At 43.0% G+C, this 27,153-nt stretch overlaps 1 protein-coding gene across 13 annotated transcripts in view; it reads left to right on the forward strand.

Annotated features, from left to right (window-relative positions):
* Positions 1–27,153, forward strand: part of PITPNM2 (phosphatidylinositol transfer protein membrane associated 2) — a 439,829-nt gene that overhangs the window by 372,931 nt on the left and 39,745 nt on the right. For 7 of the 13 annotated variants that reach the window (XM_040347302.1, XM_040347305.1, XM_040347304.1 and 4 more), the window contains 2 exons: positions 16,431–16,580; positions 22,876–23,040. The exons of 1 other annotated variant lie outside the window; for it this stretch is intronic. In XM_040347302.1, the coding sequence (XP_040203236.1) occupies positions 16,431–16,580; positions 22,876–23,040 (315 nt within the window). The remainder of the gene's footprint in view (positions 1–16,430; positions 16,581–22,875; positions 23,041–27,153) is intronic. 5 more of the 13 variants (XM_040347308.1, XM_040347310.1, XM_040347312.1 and 2 more) reach the window with 2 other exon arrangements.

Below are 27,153 nucleotides of genomic sequence, written 5' to 3' on the forward strand. Positions count from 1 at the left end.
TTACCTGACATACATATTCATGCTTTTCAGCCCAATGAGGATGGCATTGCTGATATTTGGGGGGCCAGGGGGATTAATCCATGATTGTACCAACATGTTATATACAACTGTATATGTATTCTGGCCAGTCTTCAGTTCAGCCTATAGGCTGAGCGAAAAAATTAAACAGATTCCTCCATCACTATACATTGCCTGTTGTATTCTGACAGTCATCTACAGAATATTCAAACAGTGACTGCATCTGATTAGACACAGCTACTGTTCGGCTAAAAAATGTCCATATGGCTCCTTTAATTTTTTTTAATTGAAGGATATCGAACTAGAGTTAGCTGAATTTTTGAGGGCCAGTGAGCATAAGCCATGATTGTACCAACCTTGTTACGTATAACTGTTTCTGTTCTGGCCAGCCTTAGCCTAACAGCCTTAGCCACTCTTAGCATGAATGAAAAGAATCTTAACAGATTCCTCTATCCACACTATACAACGTGGGTGGTTGAATCTTCAATTCTGCACATTGTATTCTGCCAGCTACCTTCGAATACCCAAAAAGTGGATGCATCCGATTACATCCAGCTGAAACTTTTTGTCCAACTATTTTTAAATTGCAGGATATCAAACAAGAGGGGACTAACAAGGTAAAAATATATATGTTTTGATGCAGTACTTTTATCCAGCCAGATCTGATGAAGTACATATTTGTTGCCCAGGATGGGGCCTTTTGAGCCCCCTCACACCTATACATTTTAACATGTATATCAATTGACCATAAATGTTTTCCCAGCATCAAAAAAGTCAGTCATCCTAATTATTATAAATACTTTTACACACTGTTACAATTCCATCAGTCAGCCTAGGGCCAGTAAAGAGGTGATACTAGCAGACGGGCATTGTCTTGGGTGCCCAAAGGTTCTTTAAAGAGTTAACTCACCTTTAAAGACATTTAAAACAATCCCTATGCATTAGAGCTTCCCCAGTACGGTAATATGCAGTCCTCTATTTTGTAATAAATGCTTACTTTTCAAGCTGTGCTTTATCTTATGACTTCCTATCTCCAATGGTAGGATGTACCAGCTGTTGGATGCACAACCTCAGCACCTCACAATCAAGTACTTGGCTTTGTTCCTTACCCATGCAAGCACAGTTTGCTTTCTCTAATCCGGATGAGCTCTGTATTCTGTGAAAATGAAAGAAAGCAGACTGTGCATGCTTGGGTAGGGCACAAAGCTCTGTCTTCATTTATGAGGTGCTGGAGTGCTGGGCAGATGAAGAGAGAAGCCCAATGGAAAAAGCAGCTTAAAAAGTATGCATTATTTTACAGAACAGATGACTGTATATTAATGTACTGTTTTTTTTTTAAATGTCATTAGAGGGAAATTAACCCTTTAAACTGGATTCAAAGGGCCCAATAGGCTTTTTATACAGATATGGAGATTAGACTAGAGGGAGCTTTCATTAGCTCAGTATAATTAATATGTCTTTTTCTTAACCACTCTTGAAATAAGATATCAGTCCTGCTAAAGCTGGCCATCCCATTCTGCAGGGACCAGTGTGAAATCAGTGTGGGGCCATCCCTGCTAGACAGAAGTTAATCGTTTGAACAAAGCCAAGTGTGCATAAGTGTCCATTTGACTTTTTGGAAATAGTTCAACACGCAGAATTATATTATATATACAAACAATCTACTTTATTAAAAATATAAAAACGTCTTTTGCACCAAGAACAGATTTACAATTTCACATATGTGACCACATATTCAAATAACCTCTTCATGCAGAGCCCAGTCATTGAGTTTGCAAATTAGACAGAGGGATAAGTTGCATCATAAATCTCAACATGTTTCATGAACATTATATCACTTTATTAGGAGTCGATGCCACTGACAAGGTGTCTGTAGATTAAATACAACAAAATGAAATATAAATATAATAAATGGACATTGGGCCAAATTCTCAAAAAAGCTGCCTAACTTAACTTTCAGCAGTTAAGTTACACAGGCGTTAAATTTCTACCTAAGTGCCCGATCTTCAAAGCACTTACCTAGAAATTACACGCCGTGTAATATAAGTGCCTCCGTCGCAAGGCGGTCCTCCTCTCCTCATTTACAATTTAAATGAGGTGCGCTCCCGCGCCGGCCGTACTGCGCATAATTTTCCCGACGTGCAGCGCGAACGTAATTTACGCCGGGCTTTGTGGATTGCGACGGGACAATAAAGTTGCGACGGGTGAAAAAAAAAACGCGCCGGGAAAGAAAAAAAAAAAAAAACAATTGACAGCGTCGCTCGGCATGCATTCCTGAGAGGGAGAACTCCATGCCAATTTTCAAATAAAAAACCGGCATGGGTTCCTCCCCCAGGGGCATACCAGGCCCTTAGGTCTGGTATGGGTTGTAAGGAGACCCCCCCTACGCCGAAAAATCGACGTAGGGGGTCCCCCTACAATCCATACCAGACCCGTATCCAAAGCACGCTACCCGGCCAGCCAGGAATGGGAGTGGGGACGAGCGAGCGCCCCCCCCCCTCCTGAGCCGTACCAGGCCGCATGCCCTCAACATGGGGGGGTTGGGTGCTCTGGGGCAGGGGGGCGCACTGCGGGCCCCCCCACCCCAGAGCACCCTGTCCCCATGTTGATGAGGACAGGACCTCTTCCCGACAACCCTGGCCGTTGGTTGTCGGGGTCTGCGGGCGGGGGGCTTATCGGAATCTGGGAGTCCCCTCAAATAAGGGGGCCCCCAGATACCGGCCCCCCACCCTAAGTGAATGGATATGGGGTACATCGTACCCCTACCCATTCACCTGGAGGCAAAGTGATAGTTATTAAACACACAACACAAGGGTTTTTAAAATCATTTATTAGTCTGCTCCGGAGGTCCCCCCTGTCTTCTTTAGCTCTAATACCAGGGGGGGCTTCTTCCGCTCTCCGGGGGTCTTCTCCGCTCTCCGGGGGCGTCTTCTCCGATCTCCGGGGGGGTCTTCTCCGCTCTCCGGGGGTCTTTTTCTATCTTCGCCGCTCTCCGCTGTTGACTCGGCGCACCCATCATGCTCCGGTAGGTACCCACGTGGGTACCTACCGGAGCATGATGGGACGGTGATGCCTATATAAATGGGATGCAAGGCGCGCTTCCATCATTGCAGTGAGAAGAGGCGTCGAGTCAACATCGGAAGAAGGGAGAAGAAGAGAAGAAGATGACGTCACAGAAGACCACGCTGGCTGCCTGCTAGTAATTGAGCTAACACACGAAGATAGCAGGCAGCCAGCGCTGAAGGAGAAGGCACCGGACAGCTGGAGAAGAACCGGGGTGCGCCGAGTCAACAGCGGAGAGCGGCGAAGATAGAAGAAGACCCCCGGAGAGCGGAGAAGACCCCCGGAGAGCGGAGAAGACCCCCCCCGGAGATCGGAGAAGACCCCCCCGGAGATCGGAGAAGACCCCCGGAGAGCGGAGAAGACCCCCGGAGAGCGGAAGAAGCCCCCCCTGGTATTAGAGCTAAAGAAGACAGGGGGGGCCTCCGGAGCAGACTAATAAATGATTTTAAAAACCCTTGTGTTGTGTGTTTAATAACTATCACTTTGCCTCCAGGTGAATGGGTAGGGGTACGATGTACCCCATATCCATTCACTTAGGGTGGGGGGCCGGTATCTGGGGGCCCCCTTATTTGAGGGGACTCCCAGATTCCGATAAGCCCCCCGCCCGCAGACCCCGACAACCAACGGCCAGGGTTGTCGGGAAGAGGTCCTGTCCTCATCAACATGGGGACAGGGTGCTCTGGGGTGGGGGGGCCCGCAGTGCGCCCCCCTGCCCCAGAGCACCCAACCCCCCCATGTTGAGGGCATGCGGCCTGGTACGGCTCAGGAGGGGGGGGGCGCTCGCTCGTCCCCACTCCCATTCCTGGCCGGCCGGGTAGCGTGCTTTGGATACGGGTCTGGTATGGATTGTAGGGGGACCCCCTACGTCGATTTTTCGGCGTAGGGGGGGTCTCCTTACAACCCATACCAGACCTAAGGGCCTGGTATGCTCCTGGGGGGGAACCCATGCCGGTTTTGATTTTACAAATTGCCATGGAGTTCTCCCTCAGGAATGCATACCAAATGCCGTCGCTTGAATGGGCTTTTACATGGTGTTACTAACTTTCCACATTGTAAAACCAGCCCTAGTTTTGCGCAAGCAAATCGGAACTTACGCAGAAATCACAATGCTTAAAAGCTTTGTGGATCTGCTTAAGTCCTCATTTGCATACTCAAAGCGCCATTTCAATGAGAAATGCCCCCAGCGGCGGATGCGGTACTGCATCCTAAGATCTGACAGTGTAAGTGTCTTACACATGTCAGATCTTCTGCCTAACTTTGGAAAAAGCCTTTTGAGGATCGTTTCCAAAGTTAGGCACAGAGATAGGCAGGCTGAACAGCAGTTCTGCCTGCGTATCTCTTTTGAGAATTTGGCCCATTATCTTTACCTCCTATGAAGGTAGTGCACACTTATAAATCTGATTGGCAGAAACCGTTCAGTAGAAACCATATGAATTCCAGATGGTAACCACTGTAAAATGTCTGTCCCAGGGTCTGTGGAAACAGGGAGAAAAAGAACCCAGTGACATCGCTGAGATCACTGAGGCAAACAAGCAGACGGTTCAACTGAAAATGAACCATCCCCACTAATACCTACAGCACTAATATAATGAGCTCAGAATTCATGTAATGGCCCTCAGAATAAATTACAGTATAAAAAGTATAAAAAACCCAGAATATGAAACCGTGGCAAGATTAAGTTTAGATGAATGGTGAAGTGTGAATTAAAAGGTGTGCGTTACTCAATATCTTGAAAGAAGTGTGATTAATAACTTCTGTCAAACAGACAAGTTGGAAAACTTTTTTGAGTCAGCGGATTCAAGTCTCGGCATCAAAATACAATGTCCTGGTGCAGGGAAGGGATTCCTCCATCCACCTCCTTTGTGTGTATGTAGGAATCTGTTAGTTTATTTTATCTTTTAGCTTGCTGGCTGAACAGGAAAAAAAAACGTCCTATCTATTGATAGCACATGCATGTACATTGCCAAAATGATACCCAAAATATATGCTGCTACTCCTTCCGAGTATAACGATACCACACGTGTGACAGTTTTACACAGCCTGGCCACATACAGAGTCCCAACATGCAGGGAGCACCATCAGGTGTTCTAGGGGCATACATTTCCAATCTAATTTGACTACCTATTACACTTTTATGAGGCACTGTAATGGCACTGATGGGCACTGTAGTGGCATGGATGTGGCACAGATGAGAACTGATGTGGCATGGATGAGCTGTTGATGGGAATGGATGAGCCGTGGATGGGGATGGCTGAGCATGGATGGGATGGCTGAGCATGAATGGGATGGCTGAGTATGGATGGCATGGCTGAGCATGGATGGTATGGATGGCATGGCTCAGTATGGATCGGATGACTGAGCATGGATGGCATGGCTGAGCATGGATGGATGAGTATGGATGGCATGGATGAGTATGCATGGCATGGCTGAGCATGGATGGATGGATGAGCATGTATGGCATGGCTAAGTATGGATGGTATGGCTGAGCATGGTTGGGATGGCTGAGCATGGATGGATGGCTGATTATGGATAGCTGAGCATAGATAGATGAGGCAGGAATAGACACAGAGCAGCACTGTTGGCACTACATATCCAGCCTACAGCGCTGCTGCAACCAATCTCTCCCCCTCTCCTGTCACACTGTACCGATCGCTGATAGCGATCACGTGTTAAAGAGCCGCTGCCATCGGTCCTATACCATAATCTGTGATGTGCCGGGGTCCCCCGGACCTGACAGTCACGAATATTCCCGGGGGCGGGCAGGAGCACGATTCTGGGAGGACGTTATAGTACGCCCTTCCAGAGTTATCCGACCACCCTGCAGCCGTTTTTCGTCTATGGGCAGTCGGCACGTGGTTAAATATGTTATTGGCTGATCTATTGACTTCATTACTTTCTGACTCACCAAGTAGTATATACAGTGCCTTGAAAAAGTATTCATACCCCTTGACATTTTCCAAGTTTTGTCATGTTACAGCCAAAAACATAAATGTTTTTTATGTGATGGACCAACACAGAGTGGCACATAATTGTGAAGTGAAAGGAAAATAATAAATGGTTTTCAATTTTTTATTTTTATAAATATCTAAAAAGGGCGGCGTGCATTTGTATTCAGCCCCCTGAGTCATTACGTTGTAGAACCACCTTTCTCTGCAATTACAGCTGCAAGTCTTTTTGGGGATGTCTCTACCAGCACATCAATGGAGTTAAATTTTTGCCCATTCTTCTTTGCAAAATAGCTCAAGCTCTGTCAGAGTGGATGTATAGCATCTGTGGACAGAAATTTTTAAGTCTTGCCACAGATTCTCAATTGGATTTAAGTCTTGATTTTGACTGGGCCATTCTAACACATGAATATGCTTTGATCTAAACCATTCCATCGTACCTCTGGCTGTATGTTGAAACGCCCCAGTCTCAAGTCTTTTGCAGACTCTAACAGGTTTTCTTCTAAGATTACACTGTATTTGCTCCATCTATCTTTCCATCAACTCTGACCAGCTTCCCTGTCCTTGCTGAAGAAAAGCATCCCCACAACATGATGCTGCCACCACCATGTTTCATGGGGATGGTGTGTTCAGGGTGATGTATAGTGTTAGTTTTCCACCACACATAGCGTTTTGCTTTTAGGCCAAAAAGGTAAATTTTTGGTCTCATCTGACCAGAGCACCTTCTTCCACATGTTTGCTGTGTCCCCCACATGGCTTCTCGCAAACTGCAAATGGGACCTCTTATGGCTTTCTTTCAACAATGTCTTTCTTCTTGCCACTTTTCCATAAATGCCACATTAATGGAGTGCATGACTAATGCCGCGTACACACGATCATTTTTCGGCATGTAAAAAACGTTTAAAAAAAATGTCATTTAAAATGATCGTGTGTGGGCTTCACATCATTTTTCGGGTTCTAAAAAAACGACCAAAAAAAAATCGAACATGCTGCATTTTTTAACAACGTTTTAAACAATGTCGTTTTTCGGGTTGTAAAAAATGATCGTGTGTGGGCTAAAACGATGTTAAAAACCCGCTCTTGCTCAGAAGCAAGTTATGGGACAGGAGCGCTTGTTCTGGTAAAACTACCGTTCGTAATAGAGTAGGCACATTCATCACGCTGTAACAGACAGAAGAGCGCAAATCGTCTTTTACAAACATGAAATCAGCAAAAGTAGCCCCAAGGGTGGCATCATCCGCATGGAACTGCCCCTTTATAGTGCCGTTGTACGTGTTGTACGTCACCGCGCTTTGCTAGAGCATTTTGTTTTTTTACGATCGTGTGTGGGCAATGTCGTTTTAATGATGAAGTTGGAAAAAACGTTGTTTTTTCTAGAGGCTGAAAAACTTTGTTTTTTTACAAGCCGAAAAATGATTGTGTGTACGCGGCATTATAGTTGTCCTGTAGACAGATTCTCCCACCTGAGCTCTGGATCTCTGCAGCTCCTCCAGAGTTACCACGAGCCACTTGGCTGCTTCTCTGATTAATGTTCTTCTTGCCCGTCCTGTCAGTTTAGGTGGATGGCCATGTCTTGGTAGGTTTGCAGTTGTGCCATACTCTTTCCATTTTTGGATGATGGATTGATCAGTGCTCCATGAGATGTTCAAAGCTTGGGAGATTTTTTTATAACCTAACCCTGCTTTAAACTTCTCCACAACTTTATCCCTGACCTGTCTGGTGTGTTCCTTGGCCTTCATGATGCTGTTTGTTCACTAATGTTCTCTAACAAACCTCTGAGGGCTGTATTTATACTGAGAATTACACACAGATGTACTGTATCTGCTAATTAGGTGACTTCTGAAGGCAATTGGTTCCACTAGTTTTTTTTTTTTTGCGGTATCAGAGTAAAGGGGGCTGAATAGAAATACACATCACACTTTTCAGATGTTTATTTGTAAAAAAAAATGAAAACCATTAATCATTTTCTTTTCACTTCACAAGTATGTGCCACTTTGTGTTGGTCTATCACATAAAATCCCAATGAAATACATTTACCTATTTGGTTTTAACATGTCAAAATGTGGACAATTTCAAGGGGTATGAAAACAGAAAATTGTATACTCACCTTTCCGTAATTTTCCTTTCCTGACGCATCTTCATGGCAGCACACACTGGGTTGTGACTCCGCCCCCACAACCTGACAGGATTGGTTAGCTATAAATTTGAAGGGGAGACGCCCCGCACCATTCTCTGTATATATCATCATAAAACAATAGGGCGGGCATCTGTGTGCTGCCATGAAGATGCGTCAGGAAAGGAAAATTACGGAAAGGTGAGTATACAATTTTCCGTTTTCCTGACGCATTCATGGCAGCACACACTGGGAAATAACTCGCCAGTCGGGAGGGTGCAAGAAAACAGTAATATTTATTCTCTATAGCGCTGAGGAATTGGCTCTAAGAACAGATCTGCCAAAGTCGACGGTAGCCAGGAGAGCAGAATCCACTCTGTAGTGAGAAATTAAGATGTGTTGGGAAGACCAAGTTGCTGCTCTACCTATGGTTTCCGGTGAAATCCCGCAAAATGCTGCCCAAGAAGTGGCCACTGCTCCTGTCGAATGAGCCCTAATGCTCCTTAGGAGTCGTAAGTTGCTGGATGGAATAGGTCTCCGCGATAGCACTAACAACCAAGAGGTAATGGTACGGGAGGTAGCTGGCTGACCTCGTCTGCTCCCGTGTGGGATAATTAAGACAGAATCCGTCTTCCTGAGATGTAGCTGTGAAGTAACTGGAGATGGTAGACTTGACATCCTAGTCATGGGACTCGCCCCTCTCATTAGTAAAAGATGGAAGGACGATGTCCTGGTTATAATGAAAGGAGGAAGTTACCCTTGGATAAAAATGGTCTGAGGGCTTCAGAACCACTCTGTCAGGGGAGAACACTAAATAGGGGTTCCGTAGCCATAAGTGCTTGTATCTCCGACGTCCTCTTAGCTGAGGTGATCGCAATACAGGAAGCCATCTTCAGAGCTAGGTTCCACGGTGAGACTAAGTTGAATGGAGAAAAGGGTGGATTGGACAGGGCCTCGAGTACTACACAGAGATCCCCTTTTGGAAAGGCTGGCCTCCTAGGTGGTCTGATCTTACGCAGGCCCTGAGGAACAGAGTGACCGGATGATGAAGAGCCCATCTAGTACCCGTCATGCTGAAAGGGCGGATACTTGCACCTTCAGGGTACCCGGGCCCGGGCCCTTGTTAAGCCCTGACTGAAGAAATTCAAGAATTTGAGATGGGATTCCAATCTCTTTGCTGCGACGACACGAACCTCTCCCAGATCCTAGTATAGGTGACATCAGTGGAGCTCCTTAGAGCTTGTAATAAGGTTGATATTACCTCCTGAGAGTATCCTAGTTCCCCTAACCTAGCCCTCTCAACTTCCAAGCTGGCAAATGCAGCTTCTCTGGGCTGGATGGAAGAATTGCCTCTGATGTATGAGATCCCAGGTTACTGGAAGATGTATTGGAGGCCGCGTACCTAGTTGTAGCAGGGTCGTAAACCATGGCCTCCTCGGTCGTAACGGTATTAGTACAATAACCGTGGCTGAGGACCTCCGAAGTCGGGACAGGAATCTTGTAATCCGAGAAGTTGGAAGAAAAATGTACCCCAGCTCGAAGCTCCATGGAAGAGCTAGGCAGTTTGTCCCTTCGGCTGATGGAAAGTGAGCTCTGGACAGGAACCTCTGACACTTGGAGTTCTTTGGCGTGGCCGCTAGGTCGACTTCTGGTATTCCACAAGTTTTCGTAAGAATGGAGAATACCTGTTGGTTCAGGGACCATTCGTTGTTTGAAAGTGTCTCTCGGCTTAGGTAGTTGGCCAACGAATTCTGTGTTGCCGGGACATACACTGCCCATAGATCTAACAGGTGCACTTGTGCCCTTTCCAATATGGGCAAGCTTCCTCTTGAAGCGTGCGACTCCTGATGCCCCCCTGTATCTGGATACATGACACTGCTACTTGTTGTCCATCCTGATCAGGACACTCTTCCCCTCTAGAAGAGGCGCAATGGCCAGGAGAGCCTGAAAGGCTGCTCTGAGCTCTAAAATATTTGACACTATGCCCTGAGCCCGAAAGTGCCACTGTCCTTGGGCTACTTGGTCTAGATAGTGTGGACCCCATCCCCCCTGGCTGGCGTTCGATGTTACTACTTCTGGACTTGGGGGAACTATTGGAATGGACTCCCTGAGGTTGGACGGGTGTGTCCACCACCATACTAATTGCTTTACCCAGTTCGGGATGTGAATGGTTTGGAGTATTGACGTTCCATTCCACTGCCTGAGAAAGGAGTTCTGTAAGACTTGCATGTGTCACAGGGGCCACTGTATCAAAGGTATGGATGCTGACATGGACCCCCGGGTACTGAGGCAGGCTCTGACAGTAGACGTCTGGATGATAGCAGATTCTGTACCTTCTGGAGTAAGGGCTTCAGCCTCTCTTGAGGGAGTTGCACCCGGTACAACCTGGTATATTATTCTGCCCCTAGGAACACCCTGACTTGCTGAATGCTCTGGGTGCTGAGGCGATGCCGAATGGGGGGCACCAAAATTGGAAATGAGATTAATAGATTGAGAACCGAAGGGACCTCTGGAAGGCGGGATGATCGGGACGTGAAGGTAAACGTCCGAAAAATCTAGGAGATAGCATCCAGTCTCCCACGTCCACTGTCAACAAAATGGACTGAAGGCTTTTCCAATCTGAGGGCCTCTATTTTGATCGTCTGTTGAACCTCTTTAGGTCCAGGACTGGACGTAGATCCCCTGTTTTTTTTTTTTGTACCAGAAATAAAGGGGAATAAAACCCCCTCCCTTTCTGGTGTGGAGGTACTTGGTAGGCTGGAATGTGTTCCCTGGCAATGTGCCCATGAATTTCCAATTGTGACCGGTCTTGATAGAGGATAGTGTCCATGAATCTGTTATACGAGTTGCCCATATCCGAGCGAATCTCTTGAGTCTGGTGCCCACCTGAGCTGGGTGGGCAGACGGACCCTCAAAAAGGACTTCTGCTGTTCCCCGGCTGTGATAGCCTTGGCTTACTGTAAATACATGGAGGGTCGAGTATTCCAGTCCCTCCTAAATTTCCTGCCGGGACGGTAGGATCTAGCATCCCTGTACTTGACAGGAAGATCGCGTCTGTAAGCGGGGCCCTTCTGGGGCTCTGGTCTCCTATCGGAGGGAATCAGCCCGGATTTTCCCCCGGTAACCTTGGAGATGACCAAGTCCATCTTTGTGCCAAATACACTTGAGCCGCCATATGGAGTTTTGCACCAGTAGATTTTGATGCTGTCTCCGCTATCCAGGGTCTCAGCCATAAGGCTCTTCCCAGTCATGAAGTCGCCCCCTCAGGAGCCGTAAGCCAACTTAATTTCCCTGCAGGGAGGAGAATATCTTCCCCTGGTCGGCTCCTTCTAGAATGGAATTCTCAATGTTAGCCGCCCATGCAGCGATAGTTTTAGCTACTGCCGCCGTGGTGATAGCCGGCCTACTAGCGTCTCCTGTCGTGGAGCAGGCTTTCTTCAGTTCTATATTGATTTTACGATCAAGAACGTCCCGGATGGTAACTGCATCTTCAATCGGTAGAGAAACGTCTCTAGCGAGTCGCATTAAAGCGGATGTGCCACTAAAACAATATATTAAAAGCTAGCAGCTACAAATACTGCAGCTGCTGACTTTTAATATAAGGACACTTACCTGTCCTGGAGTCCAGCGGTGATCGCAGCAGAGGATGAGCCGATCGCTCGTCACCCTGCTGCTCCCCCCTCCATCCACGGTGAGGGAACCAGGAAGTGAAGCGCTGCGGCTTCACTGCCCGGTTCCCTACGGCGCATGCGCGAGTCGCGCTGCGCCCGCCGATTGGCTCACACGCTGTGTGCTGGGAGCCGAGTGTTCCCAGCACACAACGGGCGACAGACGGGATGTGACGGAATGCCCGTCTTTCGCCCGTAGCGTGTGGCCGGAAGTGGGTGCAAATACCTGTCTTTAGACAGGTGTCTGCACCCCCCTCCCCCCTGAAAGGTGTCAAATGTGACACCGGAGGGGGGGAGGGTTCCGATCAGCGGGACTCCACTTTAGGGTGGAGGACCGCTTTAAAGATGAATCGACCGTAGTTGCATTGATCAAAGAATTGATCCTAGACTCCCACAAGGGGTACAATCTGCAAACTTGTTGCTCATACTGGGCCGCTTATGCGATCTCCCCCACTCATCCTTTATGAGGTTTTCCAGCTCTTTGATGAAGGGAAATGATTCAGGGCCCCCTTTTCAGCACCAGGAAATATTTCTGAACCTTCAGAGGTTCTGCCATAACCCCTTCCCAGCCGATCGCTTCCTCGACTGAATGGGCAAATGGTTCAACTAAAGAAGAGACAGTCCGACGCCTGCTCACACTCCTCATTCTTAGAGAGGGTTTTTGCAGCCTGGCGTAACGGCCGGGTGCTGGGCGATGTGCTTGGGGAAGGATCGCCCACAATTGATCCCTGTGCGATTCTCCTAGGAGCTTAGTATATACTCTGGCCTCTGAATCTTTGGTTACTTCAATGAAGCACGAGCGGCAGGCCAATTCCCCTGGCAAGGCTGGCGCCCCGCATATTTGGCAAACATTTGCTGTGGTGCGGGTAAGATAGCTCCATCTGGGATGAAGGTAATTGTCTGCGGTGGGACCGACTATGACAGGAGTGGCTGTGACGCGAGCGGCTATGCCTTGATTGAAGAAAGCAAGAGGGTAACCTTGAGTGACTTCTTGCGCCTTCTGCCGGAAGCATGGCTAGAATCTCCCTCTGTGCCGCAAACTTGCGTCTTTTGACCCGATAGGGCTACCAAAACTGTAGCGTCAGTGGCCAAGCTCTCTTTTTTGTCTCTTCTCTACTTACCACCTTCTGGACGGCCTCTATACCTGGTCAGCTGATGGTGGTCTGCGAGGGCAGTGGCCCCCATGAGGATAGCAGGGAGACAGCCCGGAAAGGTGGGAAAAAAGAGAGAAGGGAAAACATTACAATATGTCCCCCCCCCCAACATTTATATTTATTAAATATAATGATTTATATACATATATCTATCCTTATTTTATTTTTTATTTTTTGGATTATATTAATTGTTTAATTATGGATATACTTTCTCCTATAATATGTTATAAATTAATATATAAATGTATTATATCTTCTATCCTATTTGTTCCTATTTTTTTTTTTTTTTTTTTGTGTAATCAATTGGCCCAGGCTGAACTGGGACGAGCCTGCACACACCTGGTGCAATCTTCACTCTGAGTAGAGCAGAGCAGCAGGACTGCAGCCAGAACTACAGAGCGATAGGAGTGTTTCCTTTTTTTTTTTTTTTTTTTTTTTTTTTAAACGGCGCCGCCATTTGGAAGAGGGCAGAGGAGACCGGCGGCATCATCACTGAGCTGCGTGCATGCGCAGAGCGCTGAGGGGTACGCGGCGGTGACCCCGAGAGTATGGGGTGTCAGAGGAACCACAGGGCTCAGCAGAGCTGAGAAAAAAACAACAGGCAGGCAAAGGTACAAAACGGACTAACCTTAGGTGGCAAATGTAATGATACAAATACCTTTGTGGAAGCACACACTGCACTGGAAGGAAAGACAGAGCGAAAGTGGGGACCACTGCGAGATTTGAAGCTTCTTTAAAGCTTGCTACAGATGCCAGTGTAATTCCAGAGCCCCTGAGACCACCAGAACGGGGGTTCCCACCATAAAGCTCATTTAGAGACTGTACAGGAGGGACTTCCAAACAGGAGAGGCTGAACCTGCTGGGGCGATCTGCGGTAAGAGGCATGCTTCTTGCTTGTTCGTCCAATCTGTCAGGTGAGGATAAAAAAAGAGAATGGTGCGGGGCGTCTCCCCTTCAAATTTATAGCTAACCAATCCTGTCAGGTTGTGGGGGCGGAGTCACAACCCAGTGTGTGCTGCCATGAATGCGTCAGGAAATACCTTTTCAAGGCACTGTAGATAATGGAAATCTGATAAACTTGAGTACTTTATTTGCATACTTGTTTTGGGTTAGAGATTCCAAGTACTGAAGACAGATGATCATCTTGGTAGCCAGGCAAATTGTATTTTTAGATAGTGATCAGAAAAAGGCAGTCTCTTTGTATTTCTCTGATGTATTGAGTGGGAAACACAGCTTCTGTGTTAGACAAGGTTTGGCAGAGCAATATATCTAAGTGTTTGTGAAAATGTCTAAAGGTATTTATAGACATTGTCCTCATTTATTACTGCAAGCAGGATTAGGCCACAATAAAAATCATTTCCCTGTTGTTTTCCCTCAGATTAATTCCAGTAGTTGTAGTTGAAAATCATTTAAATTTTATATACCGTATATATTTTTACAATGTATAGTCATATTGTAATAGTATACATATGAAAAAACAATATATCCAGTTAACTTAAAACAAATGCTAATGTTTTTGCTTTAACACTGAGATCAGTAGTATTTCATGCGTTTTTTTAAGCTATTTGCTTGATCATTTTGTGGCATTAACATCATGTTTTTTTGGGGGTTTTTTTTTTATTGGGCAAAAAACAAATTTAAATCTGACCTGGCATAAAATGTTTCTAAGGAAATTACAGTGTTTGGAAAGTCCAGTTACTCTCCCTGTGTCCCCTCTTAGGATCTATTACACTTATCAGCACTTGCAGCCATTGGCTCTAAGCAATGATGACATGTTGGCTTTCTAGCAAGACTATTCAACAAAACCTTGGTGTTGTAAAAAACAACGTTTTTTTTTAATGTCATTAAAAACGATCGTGTGTGGGCTTCAGTGCATTTTTCGGGTTCTGAAAAACAGGCCAATTTTTTTTCGAACAAGCTATATTTTTTCACAACGTTTTAAACGTCGTTTTTCGGGTTGTAAAAAATGGTTGTGTGTGGGCTTTAAAGACGTGAAAAATCCGCGCATGCTCAGAAGCAAGTTATGAGACGGGAGCGCCCGTTCTGGTAAAACCACCATTCGTAATGGAGTGAGCACATTCATCACCCTTTAACAGACAGAAAAGCGCGAATCGTCTTTTACTAACACGAAATCAGCTAAAGCAGCCCAAAGGGTGGCGTCATCCGAATGGAACTTCCCCTTTATAGTGCCGTTGTACGTCACCGCACTTTGCTAGAGCATTTTTTTTTCACTATCGTGTGTAGGCAAGGCCGTTTTAATGATCAAGTGGAAAAACATTTTGTTTTTTTCTAGAGCCTGAAAAACATTGTTTTATACACCATTCGAAAAATGATTGTGTGTACGCAGCATTATGCTCAGGCTTTAAATAGGGTATGGACTAAATACACCAAGGTTTTGTTGAATAGTCTTGCTAGAAAGCCAGAATTTGATTATTGCTTAGAGCCAATGGCTGCAAGTGCTGATAAGTGTAATAGCACCGCAGGAGAGATCCCTACACCACAGTTTTTTATTTTTTTCATTCAACCAGCTGGTAAGCAGCACCGTGTATGTAATAATAAGCAATCTAAATAGCTTTTTTTGAATCGCTTTTACGAATGTTGACGTGACTACACAATTTTGAGGGTGCTGGGTCCTGGGTGGCTGATGTGAGAGCCAACAAAGGTGAGGAATTCCCAAAGCAGTGATGTCTCTCCACCAGCACATTGGGCATTTTCGTGATCTCCTCTAACCAGCCACAGCAGCTGCCCAAGTCCCAGAGCTTGTGCCATCTTGTGTCCACTAGAAAGCAGTTTATTTAAAAAAAAAGGGGGATTTACATTGCTTATTATCCATCCCATCCAAAATATACAATAACTTATAAAAATTACTTGGGTGAATGTTTCCTGGTAAGAAATTTAAAGGAAATTACATTTAAAGCCTTAGCCAATTTCTAAAGTGTAATTCAAGACTTTTTAAAATGTTTTATATATTTCATTTTTGTAGGGAAGAGTTCAAATTTCTGCTGGGTTTTAGTTGCTTTTTGTGACCACATTGGGAAGATTATTTCCATGTTTCTGTTCCATTAATACCAGGACAAAAATGGTTCTTACTAAAAGGAAGGCACAGGCAACACTAAAACTTTGTAAGAAATTCTAACTCTTTGTCACTGAACTAAAATGTGTTTTGTATTTTTCTGTGTCCTTGGCGAGAAATCTCAGTACTTAGCAGGAAGTGAGGAGAAGTCCTTGTGATAGGGGCACATACATCAGTGAAATCCTAACAAATACTCTCACTCTTTCCCAGTTTATCCAAAACAGAGTAAAAGTTTTGACTGGAGTTGAGCTTTAAGTCACTATGTTAAATTTAAGAATATTTTTTTAGATGCTTGTTTCAAAATTCTTGATGGAATGTATGTTCTTTGTGACATTGTCTGGTTATATGTTTGTAGCGTTTTTGTCTTGTTTTTGTTTCCCTCTCATCTCCATCCAGTCGAAGCTATACAGAACAATCCCATCCTTCTCATGGAAGGCAGCCCAGCGGTTGCTCTCCAGCGTCAAGATGGCATCATGGAAACCAGTATCCCTGTTCCTGTCCTAAGCTGCCAAGACACTTCCAGTAAAGCCACCACTTGTGCTGAATGTGTGTATCCTCCCCTTCTATTGTCTTTGCTCCTCTGTTGTGTAATCATGCACATCCTGAACTGAAAGCTTTTCTGTAAAGTGTTGTCAGTGAGAAAAAGACAGAAAGGCTGTACAGCCTATTTAACACATTTTAGCTTCTTCATTACATATGTTTACATTATTGTGTTACCATTCAATGTAAGGGGTGCTACTTAGGGACCTTGTGACTCCTGATTATTTTAACGCACATAACCCATGCAATCAACATGATTTATATAAACTGGTACTAACAGGTCCTTCTGTGTACTTATAATGTTACAGGCTATTTGTAGACAGATAGGTTGATTAGTTGGTAAAATTAACACTTTTTAAGAAAAGCTTTCCGTTTAAATGATCCAAGAAGGATTTGATAAATTGCCTTGTCTTGCTCTATAACTTGCATGGTTTTAAATTGAAATAAACATGTAGGGCAAGCAGTAGAGAAAAATGTACTTGCTTGGGTAGCTTTGTCTGCCCTTTTCTGCTGTAAAACACATGGCATTATCTGTTGCTTTTATTGTTCCTTCATATCCTTCATTTCTGTGTATAGGTCAACCTGTAGAAACAGCCTTTCATTTGTTCTTTGCCATCTCATTTATTGGCTATCACTGGTTCCTTCTAACATGCAAATATGTTTGTGAATTCTCAACTCAGCACTGTGTACTTACAAAATCAGAGTACTTTTATACGCTGTGATTATGTCTAATGTTTGTATTTCAGTTTACAGGACCCTAAATCTTTAATTTAGTCTCTAGTTTCTACCATCATTCCTGATTTCCTTCTCACAATGGTTGAAATGTACTATAGCCACTAGTCTTACCTTGAATATATTGCCACAGTAGACTGCTAGCTGTTTTCTGGAACCTTCCTTTCCTTGATAAGCTGCAGGTCACCAGCCTGTCAGCCAGAGCGTGTTCCCCACCACTTCCATATCTCTTCGCAATGCAAAGGATATCGGGGGCTGACACTTTTTGGAGTATTGTAGGTTTTTATTTTGGTGTGAAGGGAGAGGCTTCTACCAGATAACCCATATAATGTAAGTATGAACTTGGTAATAATGTACAGTCCCTCATAGGTGCCCACGTTTGTCATTGTTTCAGGCATTTCCCAAATGTTATCAAATTTTTTGTCTCTTTTGAGCATAGAGAGCATTTAATTGGACATGAGCCGTGGTCAAGCTAAAGTATTGATTTATATCATTTAATCTAAAGAGATAAAAATGGCCCATGGGCTGTAGAGTGGGGGACCCCTATTTTAGTAGATGTGTCTGGTTTCTACAGGAGTTTTAAAGTTATATATTTTAAAAGCAATATTTTATTGCTTTTATATATTTTTTTATGTATTTATACAGTGTTCAAAAAAAGTTCAAAAGCATAACTTTTATAACATTGATATGTAGGAAAAGAAAGACCTGAAGCAGTCCAAAAGCCACTTATCAGGGATTAACTTATTTTTATTATTTGCTTTACTTTGCCTTCCTAAAGTCAGCCATAGATGAATCAAAATGTGGCCAGTTCAGCAGGGACCTACTGAATTGTAATCCATCTATGGACAGGCTGTTGTACAGAAGTTGATCTCTCAATCAACTTTTGTACAACCAGCCTGTTGGAAATGTTTTGCTCGATCAGTGCCACCAGCTATAGCCGGCAGTGGTGATAAGTGTATGCTGACATTGAGGAAGCCCCTCTGCTGTCTAAATACAGTAGTTACATGGGAGGGATTCTCCCATCCACCTTGAATGTGTGGATGGGGAATCTATTTTTTTTTTTTTGTTCACCCTGCTTGTTCAACAAAATAAATTCAATCATATATGGCCAGCCTAGGTAACTGACATTAAGGATGTTGACTGGTCCAAGGTGATAACTATAGCAGCAGCAAACTCTCTTCTGTGTTATGGGCACCTCACAACTTTCTTTAATTTTATAAAAAAAAAAAAGCCAATAACTGTCGGGGCTGCTTAAAGTAAACTCAATATTGGAGAAATATGGAGAATTTGCTTTTCTGACCTCTTTGTATACATGGTAGTTGTCTTGTTGTTATGCTGACCTTTTGATTTCATTACTTTGCCTCACTGACCTGGAAGGAGTATGTAGATAAGGAAAGTCTCATAACAAAAAATCAGTTCTTATTTGTATACTTGTTTTGGGTTAGTGATTAAAAGACAGATGATCATCATGGCCAGTCATCGTTGTCTGAAAAGGCACCCTTCTGTGTTTCTCTGATGGGTTTTCTTTATGGAGAGAAAAATATTTAAAGCATATCTAAACCTAAAACCACACATGTAATGTATATTGCAGCTTATCAGCAAGCAGAGAAAATAGCTGTTGACCCTGCCAAACACTTGTAACTTCCTGTGAGCTGTAAAAAAAAGTACAAACATCCTTATTTTTCTTGTGTAAAGTAGTAGTCCCATCAACTACCATGTAATGATGGATGAACAAAGGCAGAGATGTTAGAAGTCCAGTCTGTGTGACAACCGTGACTTCTTACATAATTACAGGGGAGAAATGAGGGTAGACACAGGAAGTGTTATTTACAGGATCAGCAAGTGAAAATAAAAGGTAATAAGCCTGAAAGTAAGAAAACAAATGCAGCCACTATGCCCAAGGACTAGTAAGCTGCAATATATTACATTTTTCTTTTTCATTTTACATATGCTTTAGGAGCTTGGAGAATACATGAGAAGAACACATGCTTGGGCCCTTGTAATTTGCCTCTTTTCTAATGTCTAGGTGTTTCTGCCATACCAAAATAATTACACAATTATAAAAAAAAATCAAGTTTATGTCAAAAAGCTGCACCGAGAAACTGGTTTCAGAGAAATCTCAAAGTGAACTTTATGTAGTTTATAAAAATGTAAATATGTCATATGTCTTTTTTATTCCACCACATATGCAGATTTTTTATTTCTCATTAAAATCATGGCCACTGAAGAATAACTGTTCTATGGATTTCTAATTACATGTTTGAAGAAAGCATTGATGTACTTAATACCCTATAGGGTTTATTTTAGTCCATCTAAACTGACCATTTCAACAATTTTTTGAAGATAAATAGTTGCCTGAGAAAGTGTTGTAAGTCCGAAACAAACCAGAATACTGGGAATTATTTCAGATTTGTCACATGATATGGCTATATGTGTATGCTGAAAGTGATGCTGTGAATGGAGATGATTTCCTGAATGATGTTCAGCGAGCACAAGCTAACAAGTGCCTGTTGAGATTGCATTCATTCCTTCACAGAGTAAATTGTCTGACTGATTCAGTATGAAAACAATATTACTTTTCATTGAAACCCCTTGTGCTTGAGATGGAGACAGTAGAAGGACAATTTCAGTTTTAAAAAGGAACTACAGTACTCCAACCTCTTTCGCCCCTAACTTAAAATAAACTAGAAAACCACAACACAGCTACTCTCTTACCTTAGCATGACAGCTATGGCATCCCCAGCTTTTTATGCCCTCCAGGCACAAACCTCCTTCATGGCTCCCTTTCCCCCTAAACTTGAATTGGACCATGCACAAATCTCAGCTTACCGCCCCATTTAAGCCTGTGGGGACTTAATGTTCTGCGTTGATGATTTCAGTTCAGAGATGGCAAACAACAAAGGAAGCCACAGCTGGTTCATGGGTACGTTTTTTGTTGAGGTTTTCTAGGTTAGTTTAGGTTAGGGGGCTAGAAAGGATTGATTGGTGAAGTTTTTATTGAAAGTGAACCTTCCCTCGAAGCCTAATTTTGCATTGGCGTGAACATGGCATTCAGTTGCTTTGATGGGGAAAATGAATGACTATAAATAAGAGTTATCTGCACAGTTAGCTGTTGTTTACCCAGAGGAATGTAAGATGTGACCTTAGTATAAGTCTTGTCCCTTCTGCTGCATCAAGTGATTTAACATTCATAAGAAGCAAAAATGCTAAGTCAAAGTCCCCATACAAAATTTGGAGTCTGCTGGTATTTGAGTAATCTAAACTGAAAACCTACGACCAATATTACTTGCTAAAAAAAACTAACACCAGAATAGCAGCCTCTACAAACATAAAATTAACAATAGTTATTCCTCCAAAAAATCCAAAGCCATACTTTATATTCTCAGTGATTTTTATTGTGCATTATACAGAACTGGTAATATAGAAATGAAAAGCCATGGTAATATTAGTATCATCTCTGAACAGAGAGTAAGCTTTCAATGTAGGGGGTGCTACACACAATCAAGAGAGGCATTTTTTTTGATCTTTATAATGTATACAGCGTCAGTGCGGTGACTACCCCTGATGGCGCTGGCAAGAGCCACACATGTTCACCATACACACTGTCTGCTCAGCTTAGGAGACAGCGTTTTTATGTGAGTAATTCATTTGCTGGGTTTTATTTAGTTTTTAAATAGTTATTTTGCATTTATAAAAAAAAAAACAGTGTCAACACTTTTGGAGCCTCACTTCTAGCACTGCAACTTTGGCTCTATTTATCATTAAATGCCACATAGAATTGTTCACATAGGAACGCTCCTGTACAAATTGTGGGACTGTCCCGATTTATAGACATCTCTCTAACAACCCAGCAGCTGTCCTCTAAAACCTGACTCTAACCAGGTAACAATACCATAAATTGTTCCTTAAACATCTTCTAAATGCTGCTGGGGCCAGTAGCCCCAGTGTGTGGAAACAGCAGTTCCTACCTACTGTCAAGCAGTGGTTTGCCACAGTGGTTTGCCAGTAATTACAAATAGATTGAAAAAAACAAGCACAGATATCCAAGGGCCAAATAAACCTCTAAGCCACAATAGGTAATTTCCAAAGTTGTATGTTACATCCATAATCAATTTTGGTAAAAATGTCCAGTGCTCCATTCAATCATTCTAGGCATAGAGGTATACAAAGTTTAACCATTAGTCAAAGTGCCCATGTGTGCCTCTAGATTGATGGATGTAGCACTCTTTTCTACTTAATATTTATAATAGTGATATTTGCTGTTCCATACATCATACAGCTTATTCAGTAGATTTCACTTTTCATCAACTTTGCATCCATGCTTCAAGTCTAGATGCACACATTGGCAATTTGGACTCAATCTAATGGTTTGAACTTGTGTCCTACCCTTTACAGTACCCTTTGCATTTTTTGTAATTTTGGGGAAACACTTTGGCAGATGCTATCCAGGCTCCACTGCCACAATTTGTTTATTTTCTTTAAAGTTATGGACTGCTCACAAGTATACACCTTGGTGATTTTGGCACATATAGGTTCTATCATACTCCTTTATTTGGTCAATGAGAATTTGCTGAGCTACAGTATATGTATGGTTGACAAAACAAGTTTACATGTAATTGCCTCAATAAAGCCTATCCATTAATATGCTTGTGGATATGCTTTGTGGATATATTGCTTGCTGTTACATGGGGGATGTTATTATTGCCATGGTTTTTAATATACATATTCCTGGTTCTGTAAAATTCACAATAAAAATCGCAGAGATTATAAAGGATGGCTTTGGTTTTTGTTGAGGTATAAATATTGTTAATGTGATGCTCATAGAGTCTGCGATTCCAGTTTTAAGATTTTAATTTAGCCTCTCAAGTGACTAACCTTCACAGTGTGTGTTGTTTCAGTCCACTGTTTTCAGTATCTGTCTCTGGGGATTTTATCCTCTTTATTTTTATTTATAAATCAAGAAGCCTATGAAACCGATGTATTTTCCTCCCTGATTTCTTAAGTTTTAGCTTTCAGAGCTATTCCCCCCCCCCCCCACCCCCCTGAAATATGCCCATCCTTTCCCTGGCCATTTTATTTTGTACTAATGAGATGTCCCCTTTATACATAAGTTTATATATATATATATGTGTACATAGACAAGTCTGTGTGTGTGTGTGTGTCTATATCTGTATCATGTACATATATATGTATATAAAAATATGTTAGTCACAGATGGGGCCTGCTTTGCATCGTACAGCAATGCTCTGTAGCCCCATGTGAAACCTGATGTGAATTTTTTCCCCTTTGCATTTCCCTCTCTTCTCCCAGCACTGGAATGAAATACACCGGGTTATATTTCATTTGCTTGTCCTTGTATAGGTTTTGCAATTAAATGCATCTTATTTTGTGTTTCTTAATGCTTGAAAGTGTACACATCTGAGCTGTGGCATCTCCATCCCTCCTAATGCATTCTTGTTTTCTTGTCCTGTTTGGGTGTTAATTTTTAATTTAAATTTTTTTTGTTTTGTTTGTTTTTCTCCTGTTTTTCTGTTTTTTTCCTTTTTTTTTTTTTTTTTCGGTTTCATAGCGGATGTTGTTCAGTTTCATGGTGCAGTCTTCGTGGAAAATGCCTCCCCTTCCTCCCCCATAACAGCTCCCCACTTCAGGGGGTACAGAAGAGCAAGTGAAATCAGCATTGCAAGTCAGGTCTCTGGAATGGCTGACAGTTACACGGCTTCAAACATAGCCAACAGTAAGTGCCTCATTGCCTAACAGGTCTGATCAAGGACACAGTGCCACTCATAGCCCAACACGTCACAGATATTTGTAACAGCCTTCATGTAATTAATGCAGTGAGGTGGATGCATTGAAACAATTGGTTTAATATAATTCCGTAGTTGCTGTAACTATATGAAGCATGAAGGTTTACATGATCTCCTGGTTTGTTGCTTTAAGGTCTTAGACCGTCACTTCTACCCTGCTGTCTTGCTGCCCTGCTTGTTCAGAAATGTAGCCAAACAACATCGTGTGTTTTTTTAACTGCAAAAATTACCTGACCACCTTTAAAACAAGCAGAGAAGTATGTGATGATATCTTTGTAGTGGTGAATCAGGAGAAAGGGAAACTAAAATGAGCACAGTGGCTATGACCCAGATATGACACCCAAAATGTAATTCTTACAGGTCCCTTCTTGTAGTCAGGGACTTGACCAATCTGACTAGTCCAGAGGTAGAGCAGTTTGGGCTGGTGTCTATAAATGATGACCTGTGCTGTTTTCTGCTAGGCAGCTCCTTAAATGCCTCATGCTTCCTCTTTAAGAGAAATTCCAGTTTCTACTTATTAAGCTCCAGCATGTTCCATAGCACTGTACAGCAGGTGGCTTCGCTTTATAGACTAGCAAATCATCAGCTTTCCTTAGTCCCTTTCTGATTGATGTTTGAAACCTATATGTATATGTTTTTGTATTTTCATTAAGCAAATATATGTAAACATTGTCTCTGTACCTTCTGGTTCCCTGTTTAACGTGGTTTTCCCATGTAACGCATTTAAGCTTGTTGTAGTCCTTGAAATTCACTTACAGTCACTAACAAAGCTGCACTGCCATTGCGCATACATATCAGCATACAGTTCCAACTAGGGAATGTGCTGAAGTTCTTCTGTTTGCTGTCTTTGTGTGTCTCTCTGTCTGTCACTTCCAAATACGCTGCATGCCCTTTATCGGTGGGTAGAATTTGAAATGAAAGGGAAGCTATCAGCAAAGAATACCTCCATATTTATTTATTTAAATTTAAAGGGGTTTTCCAATTGAGAACTTGATTTCCCAATACCTTCTTCTATATCAATATGAAGAAAAATTTTTATAGTGTAATTCCCCAGATGCAGGTGATATATGGTAACACAGCTCAATTGTATAGGTATATATAGGGCTGTTTTTATAGGATTGGTGCTTAGAGCATCAGCAACATTAAATTACAGTAACTTTGTTACAGCCTACTTTCTGTAGCCAAGTTCTTTTTTCTGAAGGCTTATGATTGGTGGAGTGTGCAGTCCAATTATGGCCTCATTTATTACTGCCCCTTATATAAGAATTGTCTCTGGTTTTAGATTAACCTGCTGGATTCACTCATTCATCCTCCATTTGTCTTTTTCCATTGCATGTTCTTATATGTTTGAGGTATTGTTGGAAAATGCAGACAGTTCTTATGTAGAGCACTTTGATAAATGAAGCCTAAATAACATACTGCCTCCGGTTGCTCTTGCTCATCCTAGTTTTACTTTTCACCTCATTAACCAGATAATAAAGGTGATGACAAAATAATTTTCTGTGGAGAATGATAGCTCTATGCCTAGAAGGATTATCTTTAAACATGATGCTTTATGAGGCTATAATATTTCAACTTAAAATACATATAAGTGTGTAGATTATCTGTAGAGAAAGATAATTTTAGAACTTCTTTGCTAATAATCTGCCTTTGTACTGGCTGCCTCTGACGTTTGTAGCATAAATATATCTATTAAGATATCAAATGGTGAAAATTGAGAATTCCATGGTTCAAGGGTCATATTTAATTATGTATCTTCTAGATCACTCCTAAGATACTTAAGCTGGATTCCTTTAGGCTGGGTTCACACTGTTGCAAATTGGATGCAGGTTTTCTTCGCATAGCAGGAGATTGTGACTGGCTCTCTATGGAGCCGGTTCACACATCTCCTGTGCGTCTTTTGGTCCATTTCAGGTCTGGGTTCAGCCAAACATTCGGGCTGAAATCAGATCTGAAACGGTGAATGGGAACGCTCCGAACTCCTACTGTCAGCCGGAGCGTTCTGCATTGTGAACCCGGCCTAAAAGTGTTCATTGTTTGAGAAGGGATTAAAACGCCTCTCTTTTTTTTATTAATATAGGAAGAAACCGTAGCACACCAGTTATAAATCTTGATTGAAGGTTTACTGAAGTCCCATATCTGCGAGAAAGGTACGCCAATGATTTGAGGGCATGGTGTCCCACTTTTTCAAGGTGACAAACAGAGATATTCTCTGCTTGTCATTTTGGAAAAGAGGGATGCTCTACCCTCGAAATCCTGGTGTAACTTTCTCGATGATATGAAACTTTTATCAGAATCTACAACTGACCTGCAAGCTTTCTCCTTATTTTGGACAGCACCACCATTTAGTCGTGCACTCACCCCCACCTAACGGTTATGCACAAGTCTGTGTTTGATGTATTGTCAGGTATTTACTGTGGTCTGGAGCTCTGTTAGAGAGATTCTCACTAACTCACTATCCCAGTGACAGCAGTTTCAACAGACAAGAATTTCTGTCTGCTTGGTATTGCTGTCTGTGTCCCTGTTCTAAATTTGCCCTTACTATCTATCTGGCAAAACCATTGTCACCGGGACAAAAAGTGAGGGAATATCTCTAATTGATTCCACATAGCAGTAAAAAGCAGACAGGGGCTTATCAGGTTCCCTTACACCAGTGGTCTCCAAACTTTATAAACAAAAGGCCCAGTTTACTGTCCTTCAAACTCTAGAGGGCCAGGAGTTGGCAGTGGGAGAAGAAAATGTCTTGATGTGACTAAACAATGCCTCATCATTGGTATTAGGGGTAGTAATAGTGCCCTATCATTGGTATCAGCGGGAGGAATAGTGCCCCATCATTGGTGTCAGTGGTAGAAATAGTGCCCCATCATTGATGTCAGTGGGAGTAATCGTGCCCCATCATTGGTGCCAGTGGGAGGAATAGTGCCCCATCATTGGTGCCAGTGGGAGGAATAGTGACCCATCATTGTTGCCAGTGGGATGAATAATGCCCCAATGAGTGGTGCCAGTGGGAGAAATAGTGCCCCATCAATGGTGCCAGTGGGAGGCATAGTACCCCATCATTGGTGCCAGAGGGAGGAAGAGTGACACACCCTTAATGCCAGTATGATGAATAATACTCCATGAGTGGTGCCAGTGGGAGGAATAGTGCCCCATCATTTGTGCCAGTGGGAGGGATAGTGCCCCATCATTGGTGTCAGTAGGGGCAATAGTCCCCCATCAATGGTGTCAGTAGGAGGAATAGTGTCCCATTATTGGTATCAATCGGAGAAATAGTGCCCCACTGTTGGTGTCAGTAAGAGGAACTATGCCCCACTGTTACTGACGGTCGGGGAATAACGTAAAATAAAGGACATATAAAAGCAAACAATGGGCCGCATTCTGCCCCCAGGCCACAGTTTGAAGACCACTGCCTTACACTAACCTTTACTCGATTTACAAATGAAAACAACATTTTGATTAGACGTATGCTTGAATTCTGCTACACTGGGGTCCACTGTCAAAGTCAGAGACCCCGTTGCAATTACATTGACTGACTAAGGAGGTGAATTTGGTGGCAGGGCTCTTTGATGACAGCTTCCCTTTATTAGTATAGTGATATGGTAAATTTACTAGTAATCCTGTAAAATTATTTGTTTTCTGGTACCAGTGTTGCTAGATTTTGGAGGCGAGACTCATTGAACATTCTTTTGATCCATCCTGTCTGTTATCAGAACAAGAGTGATGCCTGTGTATCTGCAGCACTGTTGCGTTTAAATGCTGTGCAAGACAGATTACAGTTCTGAATGTTCAAGAGATTGCATCTAACATTCCAAGTATGGAAGTTTTCTGCTACAACTGCAGACATTTAATGATAGTTCATGTTTTTATTAGTCTGTCAGGCCTGGGAACCTTCTCTTTGCCAAGACGCCACTATTATTGGGCACTGCTGGTCACACCAGAAGCAGCAAGGATTTATTAGGGACACTTTTGGCACTTTTTCCTGGGAAATAAAAACTTTCTACAGCCTATAGTCTTTTTCAGTTTTGTCTTCCACTGAGTGATAA

This window comes from Rana temporaria, chromosome 1 (assembly GCF_905171775.1).
Source record: "Rana temporaria chromosome 1, aRanTem1.1, whole genome shotgun sequence".
Lineage (NCBI taxonomy): Eukaryota > Metazoa > Chordata > Amphibia > Anura > Ranidae > Rana > Rana temporaria.